The sequence below is a fragment of the Podarcis muralis genome, chromosome 17, assembly GCF_964188315.1.
Source record: "Podarcis muralis chromosome 17, rPodMur119.hap1.1, whole genome shotgun sequence".
Classification (NCBI taxonomy): domain Eukaryota; kingdom Metazoa; phylum Chordata; class Lepidosauria; order Squamata; family Lacertidae; genus Podarcis; species Podarcis muralis.
Genome location: NC_135671.1, coordinates 2,715,783 through 2,729,574, shown reverse-complemented (window position 1 = coordinate 2,729,574; position 13,792 = coordinate 2,715,783). Strand labels below are relative to the sequence as shown.

The following is a 13,792-nucleotide window of genomic DNA, read 5'->3' as shown; positions in this document are numbered from 1 at the left end:
GGGAGTTGATCACAGTGTGGATTTGCCAAGCGTGCCTTCCACTTAGCACGTTTCTCCCTTGCGTTCTGAGTTTGAGTGTCTTCGAAGTCCATGACACCTTTGGTAAAGGCTGTTCTCCAACTGGAGCCCTCGGAGGCCAGTGTTTCCCAGTTGTCAGTGTTTATACTACATTTTTTTTAGATTTGCCTTGAGACAGTCTTTAAACCTCTTTTGTTGACCACCAGCATTACACTTTCCATTTTTAAGTTGGGAATAGAGTAGTTGCTTTGGAAGTCGATCATCAGCCATCCGCACAACATGACCAGTCCAACGAAGTTGAACTTGAAGAATCATTGCTTCAACACTGGTGATCTTTGCTTCATCCGGTACACTGATATTGGTTCGCCTGTCTTCCCAAGTGATGTGTAAGATTTTTTGGAGACACCATTGATGGACTCGAGAAGTTGGAGATGGTGTTTGTAAGTGGTCCATGTTTCACAAGCATACAGTAAGGTTGGTAGTACAATAGCTTTGTAAACAAGCATTTTGGTTTCCCTGCAAATGTCCTGGTCCTCAAACACTCTGCAGTTCAATTGGGAGAAAGCCACACTCACAGAGCTCAGGCGATGCTGAATTTCGGCATCAATGTTGACCCTTGTGGAAAGATAACTCAGCAGAGAACTGAAGCTATCTGAAGACTTATGTAGGCTGACAAGGCCTGTTCTATAGAGAATGCCTGTGCTATAAGAAGGTACCCCTGGATGGAGCAGTCAGTACCTCCTCCTATAGCTGTTAAGCCCAACCAAACTTTACAATTCAATATCCCAATGTTCATGTTATAGAATCATAGAACTGTAGAGTTGGAAGGGACCCTGAGGATCATCTAGTCCAACCCCCTGCAATGCAGGAATGTGCAGGGATTGAACCTGCGACCTTGGTGTTATCAGCATCATGCTGCAACCAACTGAGCTATCCACTCTTCCTTAGGCTGAACATTATAGGTACGTCTTCTAGCAGGGATGTGGGGAGCGATGGGGATGTTCTGCTAGAGAGGCTCAGTGTTCAAACTTAGGGTGAGTGTGTCAGGAGTAAGGAGGGAGCTAATAGTAGGGCTGGCATCCCTGATAAATGCTTAAGATAAGGAAGGGGGCTTCAGTTTTTCCTAAAGCTTTTAAATAGAAATAAATAGAAATTGAAGGAGAACCTAAAAATGTGGGGAGGGCGGGGGGCACACCCCCCCCCCAGGTTGCTTGTAATTTGAGCCTGGCGTCTGCTGCCCCGATGTGGTTTGAAGATGTTGCACAACGAAGCCTCCATATGTGTGCAATCAAAAGAGCCTTTGTTTCAAGATAAGTTTATTTCAGAATGGAAATTAAGCCTTTGTAATTCAAACTAACCTTAAAAACATATTCCTGACTTTGGTGGGGGAGAGCATAAAAAAGAGGGAAGGCAGTTAAAGAGTCAGTCGTATTTTTATTTAGGCTTTTACCTCTGGGTAAGTGTTACAGTCTGCTGTGATCCAGGAGGGGTTGTGAGTTGTTGGTTTCAGATATGCTGCTGTGGGTGTAATCCAAAGCCAGTCACACAAACATATTTTTTCTTCCGTGAAGAAAAATGTTGCATTCAATGAGCATTCCTTGTTATTCACATGCAGAATTTCCCTACGCATTTAGAAGGAGGCACTGCTGTTTCAGAGTCTACACTCCTCCAGTTTTGTGCTAAACTGTGTCCAAGTCCAGTAGTGTTTTATTCCTGTTTGGTACACCAGATTGCAGGGACACGGGTGGCACTGTGGGTTAAACCTCAGAGCCTAGGGCTTGCCGATCAGAAGGTCGGCGGTTCGAGTCCCCGTGACCGGGTGAGCTCCCGTTGTTCAGTCCCTGCTCCTGCCAACCTAGCAGTTTGAAAGCACACCAGTGCAAGTAGATAAATAGGTACCGCTCCGGTGGGAAGGTAAACGGCGTTTCCATGCACTGCTCTGGTTTGCCAGAAGTGGCTTAGTCATGCTGGCCACATGACCCGGAAGCTGTACGCTGGCTCCCTTGGCCAATAAAGGGGGTTGCACGCTCATCTCGCTATAGAGGCCGGGAGCCGGCGCTGTCCGAAGACACTTCCCGGTCACGTGGCCAGCGTGACAAAGCTGCAACTGGCGAGCCAGCACCAGCGTCGCACACGGAAACGCTGTTTACCTTCCCGCTAGGTAAGCGGTCCCTATTTATCTACTTGCACTTAGGGGTGCTTTCGAACTGCTAGGTGGGCAGGAGCTGGGACCGAATGGCGGGAGCTCACCCCGCCGCGGGGATTCGAACCGCCGACCTTACGATCAGCAAGTCCTAGGCACTGAGGTTTTACCCACAGCGCCACCTGCGTCCCGTCATTGATACCTTTTAGATACCATCTAAACCCATCTTGTGTTTTTCTTTATATAAAAAAACTTTTTCTAAAATGATCTAAGTAACAGAAACTTTACTTTCTGTTGGGGTTCTTCTTCTTTTACTCTAACATGCTAGCTTTCTATGGGCAGGGGGTTTTGTTTTTCGGAATGGGGGAGCATCCAAACCAGATATATATAACTCGATATATGTGTGTGTGTGTGTGTGTGTGTGTGTGTGTGTATACGTATATACTATAGATAGGCAAGAGAACTGAAGGTGGGTATGATCAAGCCAACTTTAATTCCAGCTCTGGGCAAAGCAGGTTTTTAAAGCACTACAGAAACTTGGAGAACTGATGGCCAGAGACAATAGGGAGATGTGTGCAACATAGGCGTTAAGCAATCATCATCATCATCATCATTATTACTATTATTATTATTTCAAATGGAGGCCAAGGCAGTCAGCCTTCCAAACTGATGGCACAGCTTAGTCGGCAGATGCACGAAATTCTTTAATCTCAGGGTCCGCAGGGCGGAAATATTCCTGCTGCGTTGCAGAATCTCAGCCACGGGGGGGGGGGGGGGGAGCGGGGGCAGAAGAGGAGGAGGAGGAGGAGATGAATGACCTAGTGCGCACGCGCGGCGTCACGTGACCGCCCCCACCTTGCCAACATGGCGGCGCCCAGTTCCTCCGCCCGGGCGCTTCACCTCCTACAGGTAACGGGGCTCAGGAAGTGCAGGGAGGGGGAAACGGCGCTCCGGGTCGCGGTCCCTTCTTGGAGGGAGCGAAAGGCGGGAGCCGAGGGGCAGCTGTCGCGTGACGCCCCCATGGCTGCGTTTTCTGGCACCGGGAGCCGCTGTGGCGAAAGGGCGGCTGAGGTTGGGGACGGTGTTCTGGATTCGAATCCCGCCAGGCGGCCGCGGTGCTTGCGGGGCGGAAGTGGGCGAGTCGCCGCCTAGCGGCCCCGCCCAGCACCCGCCTCACGCTGCCCTCGAGCGCCTAGAGGGAGGGTGGGATAGGTAAAGGGACCCCTGACCATTAGGTCCAGTCGTGTCCGACTCTTCGTGACCCCCTGGACCAGAGCACGCCAGGCCCTCCTGTCCTCCACTGCCTCCCGCAGTTTGCTCAAACTCATGCTGGTAGCTTCAAGAACACTGTCCCACCATCTCATCCTCTGTTGTCCCCTTCTCCTTGTGCCCTCCATCTTTCCCAACATCAGGGTCTTTTCCAGGGAGTCTTCTCTTCTCATGAGGTGGCCAAAGTATTGGAGCCTCAGCTTCAGGATCTGTCCTTCCAGTGAGCACTCAGGGCTGATTTCCTTCAGAATGGAGAGGTTTGATCTTCTCGCAGTCCATGGGACTCTCAAGAGTCTCCTCCAGCACCAGAATTCAAAAGCATCAATTCTTCGGCCATCAGCCTTCTTTATGGTCCAGCTTTCACTTCCATACATCACTACTGGGAAAACCATGGCTTTTGCTATACAGACCTTTGTTGGCAAGGTGATGTCTCTACTTTTTAAGACGCTGTCCAGGTTTGTCATTGCTTTTCTCCCACGAAGCAGGCGTCTTTTAATTTTATGGCTGCTGTCACCATCTGCGGTGATCATGGAACCCAAGAAAGTGAAATCTCTCACTCCCTCCATTTCTCCCCCTTCTATTTGCCAGGAGGTGATGGGCGCAATGCCCATGATCTTCGTTTTTTTGATATTGAGCTTCAGACCGTATTTTGCGCTCTCCTCTTTCACCCTCATTAAAAGGTTCTTTAATTCCTCTTCACTTTCTGCCATCAAGGTTGTGTCACATGGCAAATGAAAAAGAGTGTGTGTACCTCTCTCTCTCTGTGTATAACATTTCTATACCACATTTTCCTTCCAGGGAGCTCAAGGTGGCGTACATGGCTCTCCTATTCCCCTTTTAATCCTCACAACCACCCTGTGAGGTAGGCTAGGTAGCTACGATATGGTGACTGGCCCCCAAGTCATCCAGTGAACTTCATAGCTGAGTGGGGATTCAAACCCTGGCCCCCCAGGTTCCATGCTTGCAAGTCGTAAAGTGGTATACATGGTACAGAGAAAAATAAGATGTTCTCCCTCCCCTCCCCCATAATTACAATGTGTTGTTGTTGTTGTTGTTGTTGTTGTTGTTGTTGTCGTTTAGTCGTGACTGACTCTTCGTGACCCCATGGACCAGAGCATGCCAGGCACTCCTGTCTTCCACTGCCTCCCAGTTTAGTCAAATTCATGCTGGTAGCTTCGAGAACACTGTCCAACCATCTCATCCTCTGTCATCCCCTTCTCCTTGGGCCCTCCATCTTTCCCAACATCAGGGTCTTTTCCAGGGAGTCTTCTCTTCTCATGAGGTGGCCAAAGTCTTGGAGCCTCAGCTTCAGGATCTGTCCTTCCAGTGAGCACTCAGGGCTGATTTCCTGAAGAATGGAGAGGTTTGATCTTCTTGCAGTCCATGGGACTCTCAAGAGTCTCCTCCAGCACCAGAATTCAAAAGCATCCATTCTTTGGCCATCAGCCTTCTTTATGGTCCAGCTCTCACTTCCATACATCACTACTGGGGAAACCATAGCTTTTACTATATGGACCTTTGTTGGCAAGGTGATGTCTCTGCTTTTTTACTGTGTACATTACTTTTTTAATGTACTGTGTAGAATCACAGAATTGTAGCATTGGAATGGACCCTGAGGGTCATCCAGTCCAACCCCTTGCAGTGCAGGAGGAATATTCTAGCCCAACGTGAGGCTCAAACCCATGACCCTGACATTAAGAGCCTCATGCTCTGCTGACAGGGTTTTATTATTATTTTGCGTGAGGGGCTTCTGGTCTCCTGTTAGGGCCCCCTCTTCCTCCCCACCCTCGGCCATGTGTAGTTGGAACTGAGTTTCATAGACATCTATGTTAATAGAAAAATGCTCAAAGGTGGATAACCTCATTTTGTAATCAGGGTCTCAATAATAATAATAATAATAATAATAATAATAATAATAATAATTTATTATTTATACCCCGCCCATCTGGCTGGGTTTCCAGCAGCCTTGAAAATAAGGGACCAGCAGCCAAAATAAGGGACCTGCAGCCTCCCCTGTTCCAGGCACTCCAGTCTTCCTGTCCTCCTGCAGTCTGGTCAAACTCATGCTGGGTAGCTTCGAGAACACTGTCCATCCAACCAACTTTGTAACCAGAGGTTCAACTGAGTAGAATCTGAATCACATGCACCACAAGACCTATGCAGCCTCAACTTAAGATGGCTCCCCGGCCTGGCTTTGCACTGCAAAGTTTGCAGCAGCACGTGCAACAAAATGGCGTCCAGCATTCAAAAACCTCCTCAGCTTGCATTAACTAGCCACACACAAGGCATGCAAGCTCCACCCCCCAGTCGTTCTTAGACTTCTTATTGGGTGAGCAACACAGCCAAGCAACACAGTTGGAGCCTCCCTCCTCCCTGGCCAGCAGGGAGGGAGGAAGAGGAGCTGCTTCCTTTGAAATTTAAGAGACATCATTTAAGGGACATCCATCAATAAGGGACAGCAGCGGGACATGGCGCTGGAATAAGGGACTGTCCCTTCAAATAAGGGACACTTGACAGCTATGCTCTTGTCATCTGGGCAGCCCAGTACCTCCATACAACACTGCCAAGGCTTATGATGCTAACACAGGGGTCTGAGTTCATCCCTAGAGGTGCACTCCAATGTCTCTTGAAACAGACAGATGCTAGCAATTTATTCCTGACAGTTTTTGATAGATTTGATAGCTTGGCGATTGTGGTGGTAGTGGGAGTAGGAAGTAAACAGTAACAGCAGTTCCTTCTGACTGTTCAAAGTGTCTCCTGTATATAAGGGTGCAGTTGTGCAGGGGTTGTACTTACTAAGCAAATTGCAGGGGTTTGGACTAAATGACTGCCGTGGTCCCTTCCAGTTCTACAATGCTATGATTCTGTGAAAGAACATTAAGAGCATTGCAAGAAAGAGCCCATCGTAAGGGACTTTGCAAAACTAACTTTGGTGCCTGTAAGTCTACATGCCTAAGCATCCTTTCTCTTCTTTTTGTCCATTCAACAGCTAGTGGCTGCCTGAGTACAGACTCCTAGCATTCCCCTTTCCCTCCAAGTCCTCTATCTTTCAACGGCTCACAAACCCAGGCTGCAAGGTTGCCACCTGTCCTTTTTAAAAACTGCACAAACAACATAAGCCAGTTTTGTGTTTTTATCTGGTATTTTTATCCTCTGAACTGCCTTGAGACCTTTGAATAAAATATTGGTATACAAATTTAATTAATAAATAACAACAACAGCAACAACAACATCATGGTGGTGTTTTTAATTAGTCTCAATGCCAGGGAGGACTGGAGAGTATTAGGATGGCTCATTAGTGCCTCTTTTCTATCAGAGAAGTGTCTTTGGAGTTGAGACCAGAAACCCAGCTGCACTACAGCTACCAAGCTATTACCTATTGTTTTGTTGCTGGTGGTAGCAGGCAGGAAGCTTCAAAATTGGGCATTTCCAGGGCAAGGTGTTGGTGGCATTGGTTCCAAAGCTTTGCAGATACCCTGAGGGGCCTCTTACACCATACTGAAATTTATATAGAAAAAAATAAATGACTATTTTGTCCAATGTTGGCAAAAACAAGGGGCTTAATTATCCCTAACTGCAATCTTTGGGATTGCAGGTATGAGCGCCAGACAAGGTTTCTGCTCTACGTTGGCTGTGTCCTGAACAGGAACACTCCTCTTTGGGGTTAGAATACAGTGGTGCGTCGCAAGACGAAAATAATCCGTTCCGCGAGTCTCTTCGTCTTGCGGTTTTTTCGTCTTGCGAAGCAACCCTATTAGCGGCTTAGCGCTATTAGCGGCTTAGCGGCTATTAAAGTCTTAGCGGCTTAGCGGCTAAAAGGCTATTAGCGGCTTAGAAAAAGGGGGGGAGCGGGAAAAAATCGCAAGACTCGCAAGCCCATAGGGAAAATCGTCTTGCGAAGCAACTCAAAAACGGAAAACCCTTTCGTCTAGCGGGTTTTTCGTCTTGCGAGGCATTCGTCTTGCGGGGCACCACTGTACACTGTAATATTTTGCTGTGATTCTTCATTTGTTCCTTGCGATACGAAGCAAGTAGTTGGGTGCCTGTCGATTTGTGAGTGAAGCATCCTCTAAAAGATAAGGTAGTGGTTTCAACACAGTCAGGGGACTCCCCAGGTACACAGAATTAGTTTGGAGAGAGAAAGAAACCCTAGCAATGGCCTGACAAGGGCTTATAAGTTTCCAGGACCTGCAGAACATTGAGGCCAGTTGACCTGTGGCCTGTCGGGTGGGGGAGAGAAAGAATTAGAAAGAATAGCTTTTGGTAAGTACAGTGGTACCTCGGGTTAAGTACTTAATTCGTTCCGGAGGTCCGTACTTCACCTGAAACTGTTCTTAACCTGAAGCACCACTTTAGCTCATGGGGCCTCCTGCTGCCGCCGCGCCGCTGGAGCACAATTTCTGTTCTCATCCTGAAGCAAAGTTCTTAACCTGAAGCACTATTTCTGGGTTAGTGGAGTCTGTAACCTGAAGCGTATGTAATCTGAAGAGTATGTAACCCGAGGTACCACTGTATAGTGATTCTGAAGTGAGAATTACAAGTAAAGGGATCTGTGCACCAAGGATTTAAAAAACCTCTTCCTGCATGCTGTTCGTGGTAGTTTCAGCAGTATGTATTCAGCAGTATTCTTATTTGCCAGAAACACCCGCTAAATGTGCTATAAAGTACTAAGTTTTACGAATATCAGCTAGTCACGAACATGAGTCATCTGGTACTTTATAGCACGTTGGAGGATGAGTTTGTTTGGTGGGGTATAGAAAAATAAATAGCAGTGTCCTCCCACTCTAAACTCCTGAAACCTCCTGCCCCTGTGAGTCTTAAATTACAAGGTTCCTTTTTCGCAGTGGTCAATTTCTGAACAAGAGCACCCCTATTAAGGGGCTTGGAACACATTGGACACACCTTTAGTTGCAGAACCCCAATCCACTTGTCTCTCTTAATACTGAGCTTCAGTCATGTTATGCTTGTCATTTTGGAAACAAAATGGGGCCAGCCAAAAATCAGGTGTTAGTTTCTGCATTTTCAGAAGACAGCTCAGTTAAAGCAAAAGTGGCTTCAAAGATCCGTGAAATGTTGAATGTGTCAAATAAGGAAGGCAGTTGCTCTGCTTCAGCCCCTGACGGTATCTTAGCAGTATCTATTAGGTTGCCATTATGTTTAAAATGTTCCTCGCAGAACTTATAGGACAAGGTTTCAGCAGTGGAGGAAAGGAGTAGTGTTCAGGTTCGAGATTGGCAGATTCAAACATAAGCCTTTAGTAGTCTTGCATCCTGTTGTTGTTTAGTTGTTTAGTCGTGTCCGACTCTTCATGACCCCCTGGACCAGAGCACGCCAGGCACTCCTGTCTTCCACTGCCTCCCGCAGTTTGGTCAAACTCATGCTGGCAGCTTCGAGAACACTGTTCCACCATCTCGTCCTCTGTCATCCCCTTCTCCTTGTGCCCTCCATCTTTCCCAACACCAGGGTCTTTTCCAGGGAGTCTTCTCTTCTCATGAGGTGGCCAAAGTCTTGGAGCCTCAGCTTCACGATCTGTCCTTCCAGTGAATGTCTTGCATCCTAATCCCACATAAATGTGCATAGAAATGGGTCGTTTATTTTTATAGGACTTAATTCCATGTAAGTGTGCCTAATCTTTCGCTCCTAGTCCTAAACACTTATTGTTAGTTTTCTCATCTACAAATATCAAGGAAACATCTGGGTTTATAGTGACGCAGTACCAAAGTGTTTGGTATTCCCCACTCTAAATCCCTTTTTCTTAGCATACCAAGTGGCTTGAAAGCAAAATGTCTATCAATGAAAATTAAATTTCTGGTGTTTTCTCACACCCATGTGTAAAGCCAAAAGGGCGTTGAAGTCCTCTGTCTTCCATTGTGAAGCAGCTGCCAGGATCTAAAATACAAATATATAAAATATTGATAAAGTTTGGTGTCCCGTTGTTTGCATAACTTCCTAGATTTCTCTGGCAAGCAGATGTTTCTGTGCTTGCATGCCTGCTGGAAAATGCTCAAATTTGGGCTTCGTCAAACATGTTGTTGGGGAAGGGAGTTTCCAAGTCACTGAAAACGAAAGCCCTTGCTAATCACACCTTGGTGGTACAGAGGCTACCATCAAGCAGTTGGCCTGTTTGCTATAATGGTAAGTCCCAAAGTGTTCTAGAAAGTATAGTTTAAAACAATCAGAATTGTTCATGAATGGCAATAGGAAGACAGTGTGTCCTGTTCCAGAGAATCACCCTGTTGAAAAGTGGTTGCTGCATTCTGCACTACCTTTAAGTCACGGATTCTGCAGTTTGAAAATGTTTAATAATGGGTACAGAAAAAGTGAATAAAGCTTCTGAGACATTTCTCAGAATAACTTGCCAGGGAGTATATTTCCTCCTTAAAACTTAGTTGGTTTACACTTCCAAAGAGTATTTCTGGTTTCAGATATAGATGAAGTTTAAACCATTGTTAAAGATGTGCATGTAGAAGATTTTGCTGTAATTTCCAAATTATTTTGAGTGGTTTGTGTGGCATGTGTAAGAAACAGATAGACCTAAGTACAGCGTTTCTGAATTTAACCAAATGTCCATTTACTGTGTAATCCTTCGCATGTTCACTCTGAAGAAAATCCCATTTAGTTCAGCGCCACTTACTTTGAAGTGCCTTTTAAAATCATTTTATCCACTGCAGGCAGCTGATGGCTTCTGGAAATCTTACATGAAGGGAGTTAAGAAATTGGAGCACCCTCCACATGCAGATACAGGCTTTGTATATTTATACAGGGATAGGATTCTCTAGGCTCTATTAGGAGATTTATGTATTTTTGTGAATTCCCCTTTAGTGTGTTGGAACCCACAAAATGGGTCACGCTTCTTAAGCTGGGTCTTATCAGTGGTATCACCACTATTTTAATTTGTTTGCTTGTTTAGAAGAGAAGGGCAGAAGAGAAAAGAGGAGAGAAAAAGGAGGAATGTGCAGAGGAGGGGGAGAATATTACCTAAGCAGAATATTACCTATGGTAAAATTTTGAAATGGTGCCAGGGAAATATTGGAGGTTGCTGATCTAGTATCACTTTTCCTTGTTCTTTGCTCTAAGTCTTCACAATTTGTATAAAGTGTTTTTTACATGGGTTTAAACTACTGCACTGTAATATGTGAATTGCCCTGAGCTTCTGTTGAGATTGTGTATAAAATAGGGTTTAAAATAAGCAAGAATACAAATGTTTTATAAATATTACAAATATTATTTCTATTATTATTTCCCTGACTTAATAGTGCTAATGGGTATTTGATGCAGTTAACTGACAAGTTTAAATAGATTTAACAATGCAGTCCTAAAGAAATCTACTCAAAAGTAAGTCCCATTGACTTACCGTGCAATCCTAACCTTCTATTGAATTCGATGGGTAAGTGGAGTTAAGATTGCAGCCTTATTCTCAGGTATAATATATGCTGAGCTTGTGTGCGTGATTAACTTGAGCTGCAGGCTGCATCCAAACCTAGTCCTACTCAGAGAAGGCCCATTGAAATGCATGGACACAACTAACTTGCATTCGTTAATTTCAGCGGGTCTGCTCTGAGTAGCACTGGCTTACAACCCCTATGTTTGCTAGCACATCCAGACTTCACGTTCTTCAGTTCAAGGTAAGACTCTGCACACAGGTTTCTCTCTCTCTCCCCCCCCCCCCCAAAACGCGCTCTTTCCTTCGGTCTCCCGGCAGTTTCTCTTTGTCTTACTGATTTGGAAATTCATAACTAGCAAACCAACTGAAAACATGTGGAACTCTGTGGCTCAAATTATAGCTAAGTAACAATAAGGGGGAAGTCTAAGCATGATCCTTCTCCATTTCCTGAGTTGCTGCCGCCTCATTAATCAGGGCTCAAGTGGTATAAGCGGAGCGGCTTGCTTTGTCGCTGGCGCAGCGGCTTCTTCGTCCCCTTCCCCACCCCCTGTGTGCCTTCGCAGTGGGGAAAACTAGAGAGGGAAACCATCAATCTTTCTTGTCGCACATGTCAGCAGCGATCCGCTCCTCTCTTCCTGCGCTCTTTCTCTCTCTCTCTCCTGCTCGCTTGCATACATAGGAGCGTGCACACACAAACACACCTGTATTTAAAATTAGCTTTGCGACCTCATCGTTTCCTTACCTGCTCTCTTTAAACAGATGGGTAGATCTGTAAACTGGAATCTTCTGCTCCAAAGTGCAAACACGTCCAAAGAAAGGGCTTCAGAGCCAGCTAACGCTGACTTAACTTGACAGTTAGCAGCAAGTGTGCCATAGCTGTATTTCATAACATGATTTCAAAAAGAAAAGGGGGGAAAGATTGGAACAATTTGTTTAATCTGCACGTTAATGGCCCTATTGCTATGGCTGCCTAGTAATACTAAGGTTCTCAAAATCTGTTCGTTAGATCTTTTGATTATTCCCAACTAAATTCCACACCATTTTTTAAATTGCTTGTAAAGATGAATAAATAAGAAATGTGCAAAGGCAATAGTGTAGCTGACACCTGTTCCACACCCCCCCCCCCCCTGTTTCTGTGCTTGTATCTACTGTGATTCAAAAATGTAAGCAGGCAAAGCTTTCTTCGTGTGGAAAACATAGAGGGGAAAGTGTCAGGTGCCAAATTTCTGTGTTAGATTCTTAATAGCTCAGAAGCTGAGCCAGTTAAAAAAGCAGAGTTGGAAGCCCAGTACAAGGACTGGGAAACCATCCAGTAAAAACAACTGACGCACCACACCTGAGGACTGTCGTACAATGGAAGTGAAGCTTACTGGTGTCTTCTAAAAACCACTTTTCCTCATTCTACAGAATTACGTTGTGGAGCTCATAACATATACAAGTGGAACCTGCAACAAAATACAGTGGTACCTCTGGTTAAGAACTTAATTCGTTCTGGAGGTCCGTTCTTAACCTGAAACTGTTCTTAACCTGAAGCACCGCTTTAGCTAATGGGGCTTCCTGCTGCTGCGGTGCCACTGTGGCGCAATTTCTGTTCTCATCCTGAAGCAAAGTTCTTGACCCGAGATACTCTTTCTGGGTTAGCGGAGTCTGTAACCTGAAGCGTCTGTAACCCGAGGTACCACTGTATTATGCAGAATGGTCAGGGTTCCAGCCAGCCAACCAGCCAGCCAGACCACCATTAATGATACTCCATTACATTTCTCTTCCATTCGTTTTCCATTTTCCTTTCCACATCTTCCAGTCAGCCTTCCATTCCTACCAGGTATTCTCAACCCTCCACAGTAGGCTGTTTTGCAGCTCTCCACTCTCTTTTTATTCTGCATATATGTACTTCTGCAAACCTTTGAGGTTTTCCCAAGCCTGTTGATCTTGTGGGTGGCTGGTGCCATTTTGCCTATATCACGATCTGCACTCAGATAATGAATTTGTTGCTCTTATATAGGATCTTATGCCCTTGTTTCCAGCAAAGGTTGAGGTCTTTTAAGACTGGTCACAAAACCGTACTATGCAGAATTCTGTGGTGCTAAGGGATTTTTTCTCTGGACAGAAATGGTAATTCCTGAGTGGCTGTAGTCTGAGTTGGCATCTCCTATGGCTTATATTTCTGCCCATTGGGAACTCTTGGGAAACATACTCTTTCTCTCTCTTTTTAATCCTTTACTAACTCCAGATCTTTTGAGCATGTGGCTCTGATGTCCTGACCTCAACATTTCAGTCAAGCACATTCCAGCCCTATGATTTCATGACACCAGACTGAACTCCCTGCTATGTTGCCTTCTGACTCTTGCAGGGTGAATAAACAGTGAGCGAAGCCTGTAGCAGGGCAGTGTGGCTTTTAGCACCATGATTTCAGAATTCTTATTTTTAATGAATATTATTTTAAGTTGAAATGAAACGCTTTGTGCAACTCGTATTTTATTATTAATGAGGTATCAAATCCAGAAAAATATTGTGCAATAATAACTGAAGCGTTATAAGCATTTTAAAAACCATCAGCACAAGGAAAAACTTCATTATTGCATCGTTTTGCCAAAACTATCAATAATCTACCACTTATATTCCCCTCATTACACAATTGTAATGGGGCGATTTGTTAATCTGTGACCATTATATGTTTATATTTCTTTCCTGCGTGATTCATTTTATCTCCCCCGTGCCATAGCATGTGTCAATAACTTTAATATTTAAAATGTGCCACCAGTATTTGTAATTTAAAGTTAAGTTTTGAATCCAATTCTATTGATTTTGTCACTAGCTACTCTGACCATTGGGAGTTAATGTGGTACAGTATTGCTCTTTTTGAAATACACAATCTGTTTATTGAATTCCACTGTACTTGAACCTCTTAGGCTGGAGTTTATGCCCACTCACCTGAAAGTACGTAGAGATGTGTAAGATTGCACTGTTAATCAGATAGT

General features: G+C 45.1%; 1 protein-coding gene across 2 annotated transcripts in view; it reads left to right on the top strand.

The window, feature by feature from the left end:
• The first annotated feature begins 2,995 nt into the window (after nt 1-2,995).
• WARS2 (tryptophanyl tRNA synthetase 2, mitochondrial) overlaps nt 2,996-13,792 on the top strand; it is a 29,215-nt gene continuing 18,418 nt past the window's right edge. Inside the window, exons 1-2 of one of the 2 annotated variants that reach the window (XM_028712342.2) lie at nt 3,003-3,070; nt 10,978-11,055. In XM_028712342.2, the coding sequence (XP_028568175.2) occupies nt 11,014-11,055 (42 nt within the window). In that variant the 5' untranslated portion in view covers nt 3,003-3,070; nt 10,978-11,013. Of the gene's footprint in view, nt 3,071-10,977; nt 11,056-13,792 lie in introns of both variants that reach the window. The other variant, XM_077921671.1, reaches the window with a different exon arrangement.